Genomic DNA, 19,441 nt, shown 5'->3' on the forward strand with positions numbered 1-19,441 from the left:
CATCACGGTCGAGTGGTGAGGTTGCCATACTTCCAGGCAAAGCAGCTTCGGAGAATTCACCGTCTTTAATGCAACAATCTTCATCCTTTTATTTAGAAGCAATGGAAATTCAGCCTTCAGAAGCAGAGGGAGTTTCTACAATCAATAGTAAGTTCCACTTTTTTCCCTACAGCCACACCATCCACTAGACCCATGGATGTTATGAATCTCTGTTACTCACAAAGTGAGGTTTGGAGTGGAAGCTACAGAAGACACTGCAGCAGATGGAGACCATCCGCATGAAGACCTACTGAACTGGGATTAACTCTTCCTAGAGAGTAATGAGGAAAAATCCCTTTCAGTACGGGGTAATCTCTTGGTGAGGTTCTAGAGGCTGATCCAGCGACAGGATGTATGCACCAGGTGAAGTCTCTGTGGTCTTTTTAGAAGAAGCAGTTACACTTTTAGGGGCTCAACAGCATTCAGATGTGAAATGAAATGAAATGAAAATCACTTGTCACAAGTAGGCTTCAATGAAGTTACTGTGAAAAGCCACATTCCGGCGCCTGTTCGGGGAGGCTGTTACGGGAATTGAACTGAGCTGCTGGCCTGCCTTCAAAGCCAGCGATTTAGCCCTGTGTCCACTGAATCTACTGATGCATTGCCTACTTTATCTCCTATTGTTCATAAAGTCTTTCACAAAGGATGCTTTGCCAGTGTCCAGGTCAGAGTCCATGGAGGATCACAGTGTGAAAGAGCTGGTACCTTCCAAGGGTGAATGTCAATCGGTACCCAAATATTTTTTCCTTCACAGCTGGAGATCAGCACAGCAGCTGTGACAGAACCTTTGGCACTTCAGGAGCTGCAGAATGCTGTGCAGCAATCTAGTCCCAGAGTTATAATAATAATAATACTCTTTATTGTCACAGTTAGGCTTACATTAATACTGCAATGAAGTTACTGTGAAAAGCCCCTCATCGCCACACTCCGGCGCCTGTTTGGGTACACAGGGGAAGAATTCAGAATGTCCAAATTATCTAACAGCCCATCTTTTGGTACTTGTGGGAAGAAACTGGAGCACACGGAGGAACCCCACGCAGACACAGGGAGAACGTGCAGGCTCCACACAGACAGTGACCCAAGCCGGGAATCAAACCTGGGACCCTAGCGCTGTGAAGCAATGCTAACCACTGTGCTACCATGCTGAGTTGATTGTCTACAGGAAATTCTTCTCATTATAGATGGTGCTGTCTCGTCTTCATATTCTTAGCAGTTCTTCGCATTGCACATAGTAGAGAAACTTCATAGAATTAGAAGTGTGGCTCTCTTGCTACAAGTAGACAGTCCTCCCAAATTATTGGGAAATCATCTTTTTCTCTTCCTGACAGTATTACGCTGGTAGTTTTTTTCCTTCATCATCCAGGTTCATGGATATCTCAGATTCTCCATGCCTTTTCATGTGATACAGCTGTGATAGCCTTCCCTGAAGGTATAGATCATTCCTCTGCATAAGCTTCTTCCCAGAGTTCTTTGAAGGAGCAACACGTTCCTCAGTGCCTCGAGTTCTTCTCTTCTAGTCTTTCGAGCATCCAATGGTCAATTCTCTTCAGCCTCTTTACAGATACTGAACCTTCTCCTTTGCATCAGTCTTCATTGAACAGTCTTTGTTGTCCTTGCAGCTCTATCGTTCTGAAACCTACACTCAGGTTCTCAGCAATTCTAATAAAGTGTTGTCCTATTCTGCCGATGACTATGTCCCACCAGATGCAGAAGAAAACCCTTGGGTCTTCAAGACATCTTTCCCACGGGTTAAGAATGCTCAGGGGAATTTGATTTCCCCAACACCATGACTTATGGAGGGGAAGAGTAGGACTTGGAGTAGCTAGAAGGACATTACAGAAATGCAGTGCAATCAGTTAAAGATCTTGGGCGCGACTTAACTAAATGGGAACAATGTACCATAGGGAGCGCATTTATCTGCGTGTTTCCCGGAACTCGTAGCACCGAGAAACACAAGGCTATAAAACTCAATTCGCGTTGGATAAGGGGCCTCAATGGGGAACATGCGGTCGAGGTTGCACATAGTTCCGTTTTGTACAGTGGGGAGCTCAGCTCGCCGGAACTCCTCAGTGTAGCGAGAGATCGGGAAAACATTTTTAAATGGCGTCCCGATCTCAGAGGCCCTGAACCGAGCCCCTGAACCCAAGCCCCAGTGCATTATGGGAGGTTCCCCCAGCCCCCCCAAACACCCACGCAGGGCATCCCACCCCGATCGCGCCCATACAAATAAAATGCCAGAGTGGCACCTTGGCAGTGCCAACCTGACATCCTGGCAGTGTCCCTGCCAGCTGGCAGTGCCACCTGGGCACCTTGGCAGTGACAGCCTGGCAACCCAGGTGTCACTGCAAGGGTGCCCAGGTGGCATTAGCAGTGCCAGAGTAACACCATGGCCAAAGGGCATGCACCTGAGGGCCTCCAATCCCATGGGTGACCCACACGAGTGCTGTTCATCTGGTCCCCATTTGTGGAGACACTTGTTGAGGTCTCCGAGGCAAAATAAATTGATCCCACGCCCTGGGTAACTCGGAAATCTGCACATCAAAGAAAGACTAGCTGTCTTGCTTTACTATGCAGATTTGTTAAAAAGTGTTCCCGCCCACAAGTGAGGCGTTGTGAGCCGGGTAGATCCTGGGAGCAGGGTCTCCCGGCTTCTCTCGGCCGCGTTGCGCGCGAGCTGTTTTTCTGGCACAGTGTGGCAGTTTGATCCTGCCCATAGTTTCATGTTGTTGGAAGTGTAGATAGATGATGACATAACACAGGCACCAGTCAGTCATGGGTTAGACTCAAGAAAAGAGTGATTGGAATCAAGCCAAGGAGCTATGTGCTTACTGTTCGGATGTAGTTCCAATAAACAAGTGTTAAGCAGACACCAGAGTATATCTACAGCCTGAGAATTAAATCCTACGCCTAGAGTTCTCCCTCTGAGATAGAAGAATACATCGCACAACGGCCAATGCGGAGGAATGAAATATTTCTGTGGTTTTTGCGATTGATCAAGCATCGTTCTCTTTCATTTAGCATCTCAACTGACCCCAAAGAGTAGTTAGAATGTGAAAGTTTCCACCCCAAACTATTGTTGAAGCAAAGTCTGCAGATTCTTTGAAAAGAGTTTTACATGGATCCAGAGATGTTAATTTACATGGGAATGAGCAAGACAGAAAAATCAAACTAGGTGGTTCATGCAGAAAAACACCAAAGCTGATTTGTTTGCTCAAATGTCATGCTGCAACATGCTATGATTCTACTTTACAGGCTTAAACATATTCCCAACCAGGATATATGTTCCCATTAGTTACAAAGGGACATGAGTAGACCATTCAGCGCAGAGAGCCTGCTTTGCCATTCAATATTATGGCTGAGCATCCACGTCAATCCTTTGTTCACTGTACCCCCATACCCCTTTGTCTCATTGGTATTTAGAAATCTGTCAATATCTGCTTCAGACATTCTCAATGACGAATGACTGCGCTTCAACAGCACCTGGGATCGAGAATTCCAAAGATTTACAACCCTCCCAAGCTAAAAGAAATTCTCCTCAACTTGGTCTAAAGTGCCCCCCCCCCTATTTTGAAGCTGCATTCTGGTTCCAGACTCACGGTTCTAGACTCGCCAATCAGTGGAAACATCTTACCTGCATTTATCCTGTCTATCCTTTTAAGTATTTTGGCGGTTTCAATGAAATCACCTCTCATTCGTCAAAATTCTGGAGAATACAGGCCCAGTTTCCCCAATCTCTCTTTGTAGGACAGACCCACCATTCCAGGAACAAGTCTAGTGAAACTTTGTTGCACTCTCTCCAAGGCAAGAATATCCTTCCTCAGGTAAGGGGACCAAAACTGCGCACTGTACTCCAGGTGCGGTCTAGCCAAGGTTCTATACAACTGAAGCAGGACTTTGTTACTCTTGTATTTAAATCCTCTTGCGATGAAGTCCAACATACCATTAGCTTTCCTAATTATTTGCTGCATCAGCAGGTTAGCTTTTAATGACTTATTCACAAGGACACCCATGGTTATATTTTAAATAATGACTTATCTAAAATATATATATTACTCTTGAATCCACCAGGATGATAAAATGACCAATAGTCTTGTTGTTGAAAGATGAACTATTTAATGAGTAATAAAATAAACTGCGAGTTCTTTGACTCAATACTAAACTAACTATAAAGAAATAAAGTACAATACAAATAACTATATACTATTATAACAAACTAGTTCTAACTTCTCTCACTCTAGCTATTCTATGTCTTGCTTGTTCACTGTTCTGGATCACACTCTCTAGCTAACTAAAAAGACCGGGAATCCGGCTCTTATAGTATCTGACTGTGAGACATCTAGTGTTGAAATGACTGTACTACATTTACATACATTGATCATGTATATTGATATTCGAATATCACTACACCCACTTTCCTTTCTACATCTATACTTTCTCATTTCTCACCATTTAAGAAATATCTTGCACCTCTATTCCTCCTACCAAAGCGAATAAATTCACATCTTTCCATGTTATGTTTCATATGTCATGTCCTTGCCCACTCATTTCATTTGTCCAAATTCCCTTGAAGCCATTTTGCATCTTCCTCACAACATACATTCCCATCTAGCTGTGTGTCATCCGCAAACGAGAAATTATTACATTTGGTCCCCACACCCAAATCTGCCACCATTTTCTGCCCATTAACCAATCCTTAATACACGCCAGTATAATACCTCTTATCCTATGTGCTTTAATTTTGCTAACCAATCTCCTGTCGGGGACTTTATCAAAAGTCTTCTGAAAATCTGAGTGCACAACGTCTACTGACTCCCCTTTATCAATTCTGCTAGTAATATCCTCAAAAAACAGATTCAAACATGATTTCCCATTCATAAATCCATATCAACTAAGCACAATCAGAACATTATTAACTAAGTGTCTATTTATCACATCCTTTATAACAGATTCCAACATTTTCCCTACTACTGACGTGAAGCCAACAGGTCTGCAGTTCCCCATTTTCTCTCCCTCTGCCTTTTTCAATGGCGGGGTGACATTTGCATCCTTCAATCGACAGACTCTATAAAATTTCGGAAGGTGATCACCAATGTATCCACTTTCTCTATAGCAACCTCTTTCAACACTCTGGGATTCTGGGGTGTAGAATATCAGACCCCGGGGACTTATCACCTTTCAGTCCCATTAATACATCCTTCTTACTAACACTAATTTTATTTAATTCCTCATTTGCACAGAGTTTGAATCTTTCATTATGTTTGCAATTTTGTCAGCCACATTTTGTTGCGTGCTTCCAGGTCACATAGGTGGAATGTTTAATAATGTTGCTAGGCTAGGTTTTATTAATGGAACATGTAGCTAACAGCAATTTACCTGGACTTGAAAAGCAGAACTCAAAAGAACATCAAAGTCTATCATAGAAAATATTAGGATTGTGTGTCCCGGGTATTCTGAAGAGTTCAAATTATACAATAAATAATTTTGCGATATTCACAGCATCACAGGTGTCTGACTCAGACCGTGCCAACGGCTGTGATTTCCTACATACTGATTCATTGCTATCTGCTGACTATAGGTTAATTTTATTTCGCTGCACAATAATAACACATGGGTTTGGTGAGTTAACATTTTCTCACTGTAAGATTGTCAAATAAATATAATGCTCTTGTGATCATGTTGTATTTGCATTTTCTCCAAGTTAGGAATGTGCAGACACTGAAACAGCAGTGCTACTTGCAGCCAGCTGAATCAAAGAACTTCCTTTCTGGAAATAACTTGATTTTACAGCTCAGTTTGAGCAGATTATATAAGTGCTGATGACACAACATAGTGCTCTGACCAGAGGAATAAAAAACAGCTGCAAAAATATCTTAGGAGCATTTCAGACAGAAGAAAAGTAACAAAAGGATGGCTCAACCATGTGGATCCGATTCTACCTTTAAAAAAAATCTCCCCAGTGGTTTCTTAAATTTTAAAGACAATATGAGAAGAAACACTTTTTTTTAGGCTGATCGGATGCATCGTAAAATTCAAATTAGAAAAAGGCTCACACCATCTTATTTTATCTGACATGTTGTCTACCCAGGAACACTTCATTCTGATGTTATGCACTAATCATTCTGAGCTTCTGCACACGGATGGGAAAAAGATAAACGCAGCTATGTTTCTTTTGTATGTGGTGAGAACTGAAAAAAATTTAAAAGCTTTGGAAGCTATAATTTTCGTGCAATTGTCAACTAGCCAGTTATGATCTACTCCACAAACATCTTTAAATCGATCAGGACCTTATCTTAACTCTATCATTTCTGCAGTCCTACACAAATTTCTTGGATATTAGCATAAATAAAAAACTAAAAAGCTGATTGATTCAACGCCATGTTCTTAGCAGGAATGGTGGATTATCACAAAAAAGTGCCATTAATTTGCAATTCTTCCCACAAGATTGCATGAAGTGGGCAATTGAAAACAAAGTGCCACATTGGGTGCAGTAGGGACTTCTTTGGAGGACCCGATGCTCAATGTTAAGTCAGCGCATAAAGAGAGCCTCATTTTACGCCATGCTGCATTAAATCAGAACTGAGTGCGATTAATGCTGGCATTAATGTCTGAAGTGAGAAGAGTTCCAATCCCGAGCATTAACTTTCCCCAACCTTTGGTGAACACAAAAATAATTAAATGATACCAGGGATAATTGGTATGTCAGTTTTCTACAGACACGAATAAGAGAATTTGAATCTGATGCCGAGATATTCCAGAGTCTGGTACTCATTTTAGATTTGAGAGAAGATGGAAATTGGAGGTAGATACTTAGCACTTCCCCATAGACGGCAAAACAATAACTTCAATCTGCTAGTTTGAAAATGTAAAAATCACATACAGAGTTTATACCTTAGGCTATGTGCTAGTAAAATCTTACTTTCAACCTCAACATTAGACCAAATGATGAACATTACTGCAAATGTTTTCCAAGTACCAACGTGAGTAAATTCTTTTTAAATTCATTTGCAGGCTTAACTGACAAGGTAGCCATTTGTTGTCTATCCTTAATTACCCTCGAGAAGGTTGCCCAGTGGCTTGCTGGGCCACTTTAGAGGTCAGTTAAGAATCAGTCACATGGCTAGGAGTCTGGAGTCAGATAGCGGGAGGTTTTTCCCCCAGTGAAGGGCATTAATAAATCAGGTGGGGTTTTAATAACAATCCAGTGATTTCATGGTCACCATTATTTATATTGGCTCTTTATTCCATATTTATTTAAAATTCCGCAGGTGCCATAGTGAAGTTTCTTGTGCCTCCAAAGTATTAGTCTAGGCCTCTGAACTACTGGTTTAATAAAATAACCATGATGCTACCTAACCCAAGCAAATTTAATCAAATGAATGTTGGTCAGAAAAGGAACTCATGATTCTTCTCCCACCTGCATTTGAGTTCATGTGAATATTTGGTTAAACATCATTAGATAATTTTATGAAATATGCAAAATTTTCTCCAAATGCGATTAAAGGTACGGCTGCACAATCATGATCCAGCTTTTTAAAAATAAATTTAGAGCACCCAATTCTCTTTTCTTCCCAATTAAAGGGGCAATTTAGCGTGGCCAATCCACATAGCCTGCACATCTTTGGGTTGTGGGGGTGAGACCCATGCAGATGCGTGGAGAATGTGCAAACTCCACAGGGACAATGACCCGTGCCAAGGTCATACCCGGGTCCTCGGCGACGTGAGGCAGTAGTGCTAACCACTGTGCCACCGTGCCGCCCAATCGTGATCCAGCTTTAATGCAACATTTGATCGGCATTCCTTAACTGTTGATGGGAGAAGGGGAATAATTTGGGGGATAGTTGGGGGTGGGGGGGGGGGGGGGGGGGGGGGGAAAGAGAAGAGGGATGGAGAATGGGGGGGGGGGGGGAATCATACTTGAAAATCTAAATATTGATCCACAGTGTCATTTTGAGTTTGCGACATACTATTTTTGGAAGAAATACTGGGATCACAATAACATTTCCATTACTTAGACACTATTAGAACTGAAATAGAGTTGTATGTTCATCACTCACTGTGCCAAGAGTTTTTGTTACCCATACTTCTAGAATTCCTGCTGGATCAAAATCAAGTTTTCAATCTTTTAAAACTATTCTTCCTACAAAAATTTATTTTATTAGAATAGACCCAGAGATTCTCTTCTTTCTAAAGTAATTTCAAACTTGTACTTTAAAAGTATCATAGCCATCGTTTCTAAAAACCTACCTGATATTTTGATTCTCATAGTCAACAGACCTGCTGTTCTCTCTCAAATTGCTTCGGACATTGTGCACTGTATATACAGACATGCTTGGGTGTTCAATAAGAAGATTTTCCATTGGGCTGGTCTCCACCTGCACTGGGGCATGACCACCTGCAGTGAAACAGGGGGGAGGGGTAATGAACCAGCTCTCCTCCAAAGCACAGGAGTCAAGCTGAAGAAAGGAGGTTTCACTGCAATTGCCAAGCAACTCAAGAGAAGAGGTTGAAGAGGAGAAAATAGCTGAATTTGGAGAGGTTTCTCTGTCTATGTCATCTGATTCTTCTCTAGAGCATTCAGTGCAAGCATCTAACAAACAGCAGTTAAGTTGATTTAGAAATAGGAAACAGAAAATAAAAGGTACATATAGCAAAGCGTTAAAGTTTAAAAAATGAAGTGGGTATCGGGGAAAGGGTGAGAAAAGGAAATACAGTTATTAGTTTGATTTTATGTTCAATGAACATAAATACAGTACATTAAACTATGCACCTACAGGTTTTTCCAATCTCCACATATTTTAAAGGAAAATATTGCAAATTTATGCTGATGAATACGTATTAACTTACTATGTATGGTTTCAAAACACCAGATTAAATATATCCATACAATTAAAGTATATCATGCCTTCAAAATATCTACAGAATTAAATTTAACCCGTGAACCCATTTTGAAGTATAGCACATTTTATAGATTAAAAGATGTAAAGTTAAAACCTTTTATTCAGCATGTGACTTTTAAATATCATTTTTTTTTTTAATCCTCCAGTAATTTCCATTTCATTACACTATTTTAGTATTAACTTTTAAAATGAAGGAAGAGATTTGGAATTTTATTTCTATTTAATTGTTATAAATACCATGCTGCAATGAGACCATGTGAAAGTGGGTAAAGCGATAGTCCAGGTGTAAAACTAAATTGGACAGATTAATGATGGCCTTGAATTTGGGGCTTTAATATCATCAATCCGGTTAGTATTCACTATCGTTAGTCTGAGAAACTGACAGCAACTCCGGGCACCTGCACAAGTTAAATGCAGAGATCCAGAAGTTGATGTCACAAATCCCCATTCCTCCACATGGCTGCGTTGAATTTCTTTCCAATAGAAATAGATTAGAAATCACTGATTTCACATAAAAACTTTTTACACCATTAATCCTGCTGTTAAAAGCTCATGAAAAAAGTTGCACCTTGTTGAATGACGTGTAACTGGGTTTATTTTAAAACAGTGTACGGAGTAATAATTATTGTTGAGCAACCTCTCTGGTCATGGAAAGCTAATTTTATAGTTATGGATTGACAATTTTGTCTACTCCAAATAAACATTCCACAATTTTTATAAAATAATAAAGTTTCTACTCTAATCCCATTTGTATGTCTGAATCTTTATTTCATTTTAATAATATATTAATAACTTGTCACAAATTGGCTTCAATGAAGTTACTGTGAAAAGCCCCTCATTGCCACATTCCGGCGCCTGTTCGGGGAGACCGATACGGGAATTGAACCCGCGCTGCTGGCATTGTTCTGCATTACAAGCCAGCTGTTTAGTCCACTGTGCTAAACCAGCCTCCAAAATTATAAGTTGATGATAAAATGATCTCGTTACTTCTTGTTTTGCTATCGGTGAGAACTCTTCAGAGCAAGGTTTCAAGTTCAATCTTTGGTTTCTGCAGGCAGATATTTTAATAATGTGGTAGTACAATGGAAATGCTCCATTTAAGATCAGTTTCCCTAAGCTAGGCAGTGTAATCCTGAATTTCATTTGATACCCACTGCTAGAAAGTACATGTGTAGAACTGGAAAATGACTGTATTGGCCCTGGCTACATATATATTGAATAGTGTGCCATGAAAATATATTTGTGATTTCTTTCCACAAGTGGTGCAGTCTAAAAGCTGTATTTAGGGGCTGGTTTAGCATAGTGGGCTAAACAGCTGGCTTGTAATGCAGAACAAGGCAGCAGCACATGTTCAATTCCTGTACCGGCCTCCCCGAACAGGCGTGGAATGTGGCGACTAGGGGCTTTTCACAGTAATTTCATTGAAGCCTACTTGTGACAATAAGCGATTATTATATAATTATTAATTATTATTATTTCATATCTTGGATGTGTATTATTTGTTTAATACTCCGGTACTTCAATTGAGGAGATCACACCTGAGTGAAACAGACTGTGTCTGAAGTTAGTCATTTGTTTCAAGTAGGAATATGTGTGATTCTTCTTCTACCTCTACTCAGTCTCCAATAGATGCAGAAGATTCAAGTTGCAGACTAATAATGAGGGTACCTCGAGAGAGCGGCAGGAATTTGAAGAGCTAGGGGGGGCGAGTCTGTGAATTCAGAACACTCCAAAGAAAATTGAAGTGTAACACAACAGGAAAGAAGGCAAGTAATTGATTGGTGATCATTTTCTCTTTTCTCTTAACTAAAACTAGGAAATTTTAATTGGGGTAAGCATAACATCAATTTAAATAAGAAGAATACAAGCACAAGGAGAACTGGAGGCATTATTTTTAAAGTAATTAATCAATTAAAACACAATAAAATGGCAGGCAAATGATGTGCTGCAGCTGTTGTATGTGGGAGCTGGTGGACAACAGTATGGTCTGTGGCAACCACATCTGCAATTTCGATGGCTTGAGGTACTTTAGGTGAGAGTTAATGAGTTGGTGACTGAGCTTTGAACACTACAATGCATCAGGGAGGGGGAAGTTATCTGGACACTTTGTTCCAGAAGGTAGTCACAGCCCTCAGCTAGGATTCCGATTTGGCCCTTGGTCAGGAACAGGAGAATGAGATTACAAGTGAGGCAGGTATGGAAATCAAGAAGATAAAAAGTAGAGGAGCCTCAGCCTTTGCAATTGTTCAACAGGTTCAATGTTCTTACAGCTTTTATGGACAAGAACAGGGGCTGAGAGAGACTGGGATCAGTGTCCTGGCAAATTCAAAAAGACATTTATTTGAAAGGTGCCACATCAAAGGTCACTACACACAAAAGAAGTCATGCATAGGGGATAATGTTATTTGCATGAATTGGAAAGGAAGCAGAGAGTCTGGATAAACGGGTCATTTTTGGGTTGGTAAACTGCAACCAGTGGAGTACCACAGGAATCCAAATTGGGGGCTCAATGAAGTAGGAAAGTACATTATCGAGAGGATGGTGTACAAAACGATTTAGATAAGTTAAATGAGTTGGCAAAAATTAAGCAAATGGCGGAAAACGTGGGGAAAGTGAACTTGTCCACTTTGCCAGGAAGAATATAAAAGCGGTACACTGTTTGAATGGAGAGAGACTACAGAATGCCAAGTTACAGAGGGAGCTTGGTGCCTTGGTACACATCACAAAAAGTAGGTGTAGGTGCAGCAAGTGATTAGAAAGGCAAAATGAATGTTGGAATTTATTGCAAGGGAAGTATAAAAATAGGGAATTTTTGCTCCATTGTACCGCTGCAGTACATTTATTAGACTGCATCTGGAATACGGTGTACAATTTTGTCTCCTTACTAAAGCAAGGATATCGTTGCATTAGAAGCAGTTCAGAGAAAGCTCATTTGACTAATTCGCATCAACCATGATCTTACCGAATGATGAAGCTGGTTTCCAGGACCCTATGCCCTGCCCCTAACCTCCTAATTCTTTTGTTTGGGTGTATATAATGTGTTAATTTTTGCTCTTTTCCAAAGACATATTACCTAGAATGAATTAGACCTAGGAATGGGGGGCCATAAATTCAGCTACACAATAAAGGTGCAGATGGATACAATCGTGCAGACATATCATTCAAATCTGCAGCTAGTAGCTCCTGGGAGACAATTGTACTGAAATGAGTGTAATATCTTGTAGGCTGCCACTGAAAACAAAGATGCAGAAATTCTGTGAATGAGTTATAGAAGCCTTAAAAATAAAGTGGCTGTTTTTCCAATTCCACATACCTATTTCAGTGGTAAATGCAAGATGATTAAAATTTATATTTTTCTTTAACGAATGTTACTTTAATAAAACTGTTGCAAAGTGACTTATTTTAGGCAGGAGGTCCTCTTTACTCAAGATGGAAGAAGGAAGTCCTCCCATCTGACCACTAGTCTGGGAGGAAGTTGCCAGGGAGGTCAGTGTCTGTATCACTCAAAACAAAGAACCGGTCTGCTGTGCAAGGCCACACACCCATAAGAGCATCAGACAGTCTAAGGGGTTAGAATCCACCAGAATGTCACACAGTGCCAGCAAATGGGCCATCAGCACTGATCAGTAGCCACTTTAGGATCACCATCTCATGTAAAATGCTGCGCAAATGGTGTCTTAATCCCTTATTGGGTAGGGCTCAGCACAAACATCAGGCATGCATTCTTCGGAAATGCTCATTAGTCTGTAGTGCTCAGTCAATCCATCTGCCCTTACACAGGACAAGGTCGCCCACGACCAAAGGGAGAGAAAGCAAAAATTGGAGGGGGGGAGATCCGAGAGCTTGGGCCACTCTCCTCCCATGAAGAGCAGGCGATAAGAGCTCACTGGAGAGGATAGGGATTGCTCCTGCGCAGAATGAAAGATTTGCCTTACCCAACAAGCCAGTGAGGTCCATTGAGTATATATCAGCCACATGCGGCAAAGACAATGACTGTGAATGGCCTTTTTAGTGTAGGAGCCTACCTAGTCAATCAATCGCTAATGAACTCTTCTCTCTATTCCAGCCACCAGCAAGAAAAGGCGCAGGAAGATGCCAAGCAAGCTCATCAGGCCCAGACCTCGGAGCAGCTCAGATGAGGCACAGCAAGCATCAGTAGAAGGCTGTGTTAACTGCACTCTCCACCAGGTGAAGATACACGCACCTCAGTGTGTCACAGTTCTACAGTAAGCTCAGCATCACAATCCGGTGATCACCTCACGAACATGCTCACAGCAAGTGGAGGCAGAGGCAGTCAGGGTCTCTGACACTCCAGCACAGCTGGAGACTAGGCCCCTACAGAGTCAGTATTCAATTACAAGCTTCTGCAATTGGTTCTGAAATATTGGAGATGCAGAGACTGGCAGGGTACATCAGCAGAGTTGTCAGAGACCATCACCAGATTGGAATGAAGGATGGAAGAGTCCGTACATGTTCTGGCTGATGTTGTGGCTCCAGCATGTGAACTTATTGAAGTGTCCATGGGAAGGGAGGCTGCCTTGGAGACTCGGGTCCAGCAACTTCTTCAGGATCTGCACTCAGAGTGGCATACCATTGCTCGAGCCATGGACGTATTCCAGCAGTGGCTAGGTGAGAGGGAGGTAGGGAACATTAGCTTCTCTTTAGGTGCTCCTTCTCCTCAGGAGTCAGGGATGGACCCTCAAACAGCCAAGCAAAGGAGCAGAACCAGCCAGACGCGCAGGGGCACCCACCAAGAACACTCCAAAGGTGTCCTGCCACTCCAAATCCCCTCGGCCTGACCTTGTAGTGTTTACCTGTCCCAGAGCAGCAGACCTTTTGCAGGCTTGGGGCCAGCCAGGCCTTGTGCCTCCAGAGGATGCCCAAAGTCATCTCATACAACAGGATATGAAAGTCAGCAGGCTACCTCTATCGCTGCTGTGGATCTCGGGATGCCAGGGTTGCACCTAGATGTAGTGGTAGAGTTAGGAAAATGAAGAAGTTTTGAATGCACAATGGTAGCACGGGTTTCCATTCACTGAACATAATCTGCACTATTGTAAACATATTTTGCATTTATCCGGCTCCAAGTCTCAGGTGTAGAATGGCCAATTGATGTGTTGCAATGTCCCATGTTCATTCTAGGGTACAAAATGACCCCTCCCATCTTGTTCCTCAGCTGCATTAAGTCGCACACCATCTCATCAATGAATCAATATCTGCAACATAAACAAAGGCACTTTCTATATGAAAACGATGGCTGCACAAGACACATGGAACCCTTACATCTCAGGCAGACATTATGCACTCTCATGAGAGATTTTCAACAAAGTTGATGATTATCCTGATGCTGTCACACTGAAGTTGGTAGATGTTATATGCATTTGTAGCAATCATTGTCAGTCTTTTCACCCAAGTGCACTTTGCAATGGTGTTTATTTTAGAGCGGTGAGGTTTTGATTATAGTATCCATTATCGAGCACCATAAGTCTTTCATGCCTCCTTGTAGTGTAATTTTGTCTCCATGGCTGAATATTATTCTTTTATTAGTCCCCATTCTCTCCCTGCTTGACGCTGAGCAATGGAAGTTGGTTACACTCAGTGACATATGAAATGTCTGCTAGAGGGGAATGAGTGTGTGCTATTAGGAATGTATGTCCATCCTGATAAGCCTATGAGGATCATAATTTTCTTTTGGAATAGCTGCCAAGCGGTGCTGCACGGAATCCTCTGTGAAGTCACAGAATGCAAATAGATATTTAATTCATGCATTCACTGAATTAGGTTTCATGAAAAAAAAATGAATTAGGTTTGATGGACTGTAATGGTATGAAAGAGATACTCCAGCACATCTCCGTGTTCATCGGTTTTTATGAAGAGAATAAGGTAGCACTGACTGCTGTGTCAAAATGGACTGGGCCACATCTCTTCCAAATGTCTAGACAATACAGGATGAAAAGTTGGCAGGCTTCTGACGAATGTAGGATATGAGGAGTATTTGTCATTATTCACATAATGGACTTGCTGAACTACTCGGAGTACAATGCTAACTTAAATCCCAGCTTTGGGTGTGTGCTGTTCTGTTATAGATAACTGCATCATAATAGGGAGCTTTATTGAAAAGAGCATTGGTCTTTATGCTTGTGCGTCACAGATTGAGAGATTCTGTAAAGGCCCCTAGAAGGATCCACAGCCAGAAAGTCCAGTGTGGCAGTAACCTTCAAATCAACTGACATTGGATGCCCTCAAAGGATGCACTTGCAGCGTTAAGTTCCTCAGGGAGAATGTGGCAAATATGAGCTACCACATCGCTGGCATGCGAAAGGTATCTGTGACACTGTCTTTCGTTCATCGCTATGTAGGAGCTGTGTCTTCTGTAGACCCTTGGTCACACCAGATGTCTTTGTAGATTTTGCCCTTCCTCAAAGAACAGTACAGGAACAGGCTCTTCGGCCCTCCAAGCCTGCGCTGATCATGATGCCCGTCCAAACTAAAACCTTCAGCACTTCCTGAGTCCATATCCCTCTATTCCCATCCTATTCATGTACTCGTCAAGGTCTCTTAAACCCCAGCTATCGGATCTGCTGTCATCTCCTCTGGCAGCGAGTTCCAAGCACTCACCACTCTGTAAGAAACCTGCCTCGCACATCTCTTCTAAACTTTCCGCCTTGCACCTTAAACCTATGTTGCCTAGTAATTGACTTTTCTACCCTGGAAAAAAGCGTCTGACAAACACTCTGTCCATGCCATTCATAATTTTGATAACCTCTATCAGGTCACCCTTCAACCTCTATTGTTTCAGTGAAAACAATCAGAGTTTATCCAACCTCTCTTCATAGCTAATACCCTCCAGACCAGGCAACACTCTGGTAAACCTCTTCTGTACTCTCTCAAAAGCATCCACATCCTTCTTGTAGTGGCATCCAAGTCTTTCAGTACATCACAAGCTATTTTTCCCTCAAGGCGATGGTCTTCCCTGAGATGTGCCAATCAGCTTCTCTTCTTCCTCTCATTCTAATCAAAGCTATCATGAAGGCAGCATTGCTTGCAGCCTGCATTCTACACTCCCCCTTGTTTCTGTGAATGGATACAATTGAACAATCAGCGATAGCTCCTGTTGAATGGGGTATTCCTTCATATACAAGGCTGGAATGCAGACTTTATCTCTTGACTCAGTCCGCTCATCGCATATTAAGGTCACACTTTGCAGGCTGCTATCATCCTGGAAGAACACATGTGGCTGAGCTCTCCCCGCAAATGTGACTCCTCATTCTCAAGGAGGGTCTTAATTAGACCCAAGTCCTAGGAACCACAGTCAGCATCATGTTGATTGTTATTCCAAAAGGCCTTGGCAATAACTAGTGATATTCAATCCTTGCACTTATTTTCGGAGTACCAGCATGATGCCTTGAATGTCACTGGGAACAGGGAGGTTTGTAGGGCACATGCTGCCTCTGCAGTGTAGATGTGGCCATTGATCATTTTACCCTACAGAGTTTTCCAAGATCTACAAGTCCATCAAGTCCAAATAGACCTAGATTCAAGGTAATGGGCAGGAGGTTTATAAGAGATGTGAGGAAAATCCTTTTCACCCAGAGGATGGTGGGAATCTGGAACTCACTACCTGAAAGGATGGTGGACGTGGGAACCTTCACAACATTTAAGAAATACTTAGATGAGCACTTGAAATGCCATAGCATACAAGGCTATGGACCAAGTTATTTGGAGTTTTGGAGGACCCGGAGTGCTGGTGGGGAGAGAGGCCGACATGTTGGCCTTTGCCTCACATTATTAGGGTGGCGGGATGTGGAGCAGTCTAAAGTGACAATGTGCCTGAGTGGCTTGCCAGAGTTTCTGCACCTGGTAAAGATAAAGTTTGTGATTAGAGGCACAAATGAGGGGCTCTTCGAGGTGGATATCGTTCATCGACTTCTTTAAAAAGAGTGGTGAAAGTCAGCGGGTGTGGCGAGGGTAGGTTTCTTTCGTTATATATTTTTTTAAACTAATTTTTATTAAAGGTTGTCATAAAATATCAATAACAAAATGAAAAAGGAACCCAACAGGGTTAAGTACAAAACAGTCCAGAAAAACAATCCTCCATACCCCCCTCCCCACCCTGTACATGAATAATAAATTAACATTAACACCCCGACTTAATACAACAAGTATATACGCCCCCTCAGACCCTCCAGTGTAAATACCAAAAACGAAAAATAATAAAGTGACCCCCCCCAACCCAAAGTTGCTGCTGCCATTGACCAATGTCTACCGCTCTGCCATGAAGTCTAAGAACGGTTGCCACCGCCTAAAGAACCCTTGTACCGACCCTCAAGGCGAATTTCACCCTCTCCAACTTAATAAACCCCGCCATATTGTTGATCCAGGATTCCACGCTTGGGGGCCTCGCATCCTTCCACTGAAGAAGAATCCTTTGCCGGGCTACCAGGGACGCAAAGGCCAGAATTCTGGCCTCTTTCGCCTCCTGCACTCCCGGCTCCTCTGCCACCCCAAATATTGCGAGCCCCCAGCCCGCCTTGACCCTGGATCCCACCACCCTCGACACCGTCCTCGCTATGCCCTTCCAAAATTCCTCCAGCGCTGGGCACGCCTAGAACATATGGGTGTGATTTGCTGGGCTCCCTGAGCACCTAACACACCTGTCCATACCCCCAAAAAACCGACTCATCCTTGTCATGTGTGCCCTGTGCAGCACCTTAAACCGTATGAGGCTGAGCCTCGCACACGATGAGGAAGAGTTCACCCTCCCCAGGGCATCTGCCCACATCCCTTCCTCAATTTCCTCTCCCAACTCCTCCTCCCACTTACCTTTTACCTCCACCACCGAGGCCTCCTCCTCCTCCTGGTAAGTTTCCGAGATCCCGATCCCCCCCCCCCCGAGAGCACCCTGTCCAGTACTGCGAGTGGCCGTAGCAGTGGGAATTCCGGCACCTGCCGTCTGGCAAATGCCCTTACCTTTAAATATCTGAAGGTGTTCCCCGGGGGGAGCCCGTACTTCTCCTTCAGCTCACCCAGACTCGCAAACTTCCCATCCACAAACAGGTCCCACAACTTTCGTATCCCTGCCTTGAGCCACCCCGCAAACCCTCCACCTGTTCTTCCTGGGGCGAACCGGTGGTTCCCTCGTAATGGGGTCCCTGCCGAGGCCCCCACTTCCCCCCTCCTGTGCTGCCTCCACTGCCCCCAAATTTTGAGGGCAGCCACCACCACCGGGCTCGTGGTATGCCTCCTTGGAGGGAGCGGCAGCGGCGCCGTTGCCAGCGCCCCCAGACTCGTATCCACACAAGACGCCGTCTCCAGCCTCTTCCATGCAGCCCCCTCCCCCTCCATCACCCACTTGCGCACCATCGTCACATTGGCGGCCCAGTAGTATCCACAGAGGTAGGGCAGCGCCAGTCCCCCCTATCTCTACTCCGCTCCAGGAACACCCTTCTCACCCTCGGGAGTCCCTCGCGCCCACACAAACCCCATTATACTCCTGTTAACCCGCCTGAAAAAAGCCTTCGGGATAAACACGGGGAGGCACTGGAACAGGAACAAAAACCTTGGGAGCACCGTCATTTTGATTGACTGTACCCTGCCTGCCAGGGACAGCGGCAACGCGTCCCACCTCTTGAACTCCTCCTCCATTTGCTCCACCAGCCATGTAAAATTAAGCCTATGCAGGGTCCCCCAGCTCCTGGCCACCTGGACTCCCAGATACCTGAAGCTCCTCTCCGCCTTTTTTAGTGGGAGCTCGCCAATCCCCCTCTCTTGGTCCCCTGGATGAACTACGAACAGCTCGCTCTTCCCCATGTTGAGCTTGTACCCCGAAAAGTCCCCGAATTCCCCAAGAATCCTCATTACCTCTGGCATTCCTCCCACCAGGTCCGCCACATACAGCAGCAGGTCGTCCGCATAAAGTGACACCCTGTGCTCCTCCCCACCACGCACCAACCCCCTCCAGTTCCTTGACTCCCTCAGTGCCATAGCCAGGGGTTCAATCGCCAGTGCGAAGAGCAGGGGGGATAAGGGACACCCCTGTCTCATCCCTCGGTGCAACCGAAAGTACTCGGACCTCCTCCTGTTTGTGGCCACACTCGCCATCGGGACCTCATACAACAGCCTAACCCACCTGACAAACCCCTCCCCAAACCCGAACCTCTTCAGCACCTCCCATAGGTACCCCCACTCTACCCTATCGAAGGCTTTCTCAGCGTCCATCGCCACCACTATCTCCGCCTCCCCCTCCCTCGCCGGCATCATGATAACGTTCAAAAGCCTCTGCACATTCGCGTTCAACTGCCTCCCTTTCACAAACCCCGTCTGGTCTTCGTGGATGATCTGGGGCACACAATCCTCAATCCTCGTGGCTAAGACCTTCGCCAGCACCTTGGCATCTATGTTTAGCAACAAAATCGACCTGTAAGACCCACACTGCAGGGGATCCTTGTCCCGCTTTAGGATCAAGGAGATCAGTGCCCGGGACATCGTCGGGGGCAAAGCACCCC

The 19,441-nt window shown here is 43.8% G+C and overlaps 1 protein-coding gene across 1 annotated transcript in view; it reads right to left on the reverse strand.

The window, feature by feature from the left end:
- tp53inp1 (tumor protein p53 inducible nuclear protein 1) overlaps window positions 1-19,441 on the reverse strand; it is a 51,248-nt gene that overhangs the window by 17,640 nt on the left and 14,167 nt on the right. Inside the window, exon 3 of the mRNA XM_072468068.1 lies at window positions 8,284-8,626. Coding sequence (XP_072324169.1) covers window positions 8,284-8,626 — 343 coding nt within the window. The remainder of the gene's footprint in view (window positions 1-8,283; window positions 8,627-19,441) is intronic.

Source organism: Scyliorhinus torazame, chromosome 11 (genome assembly GCF_047496885.1).
Source record: "Scyliorhinus torazame isolate Kashiwa2021f chromosome 11, sScyTor2.1, whole genome shotgun sequence".
Taxonomy (NCBI): Eukaryota; Metazoa; Chordata; class Chondrichthyes; order Carcharhiniformes; family Scyliorhinidae; genus Scyliorhinus; species Scyliorhinus torazame.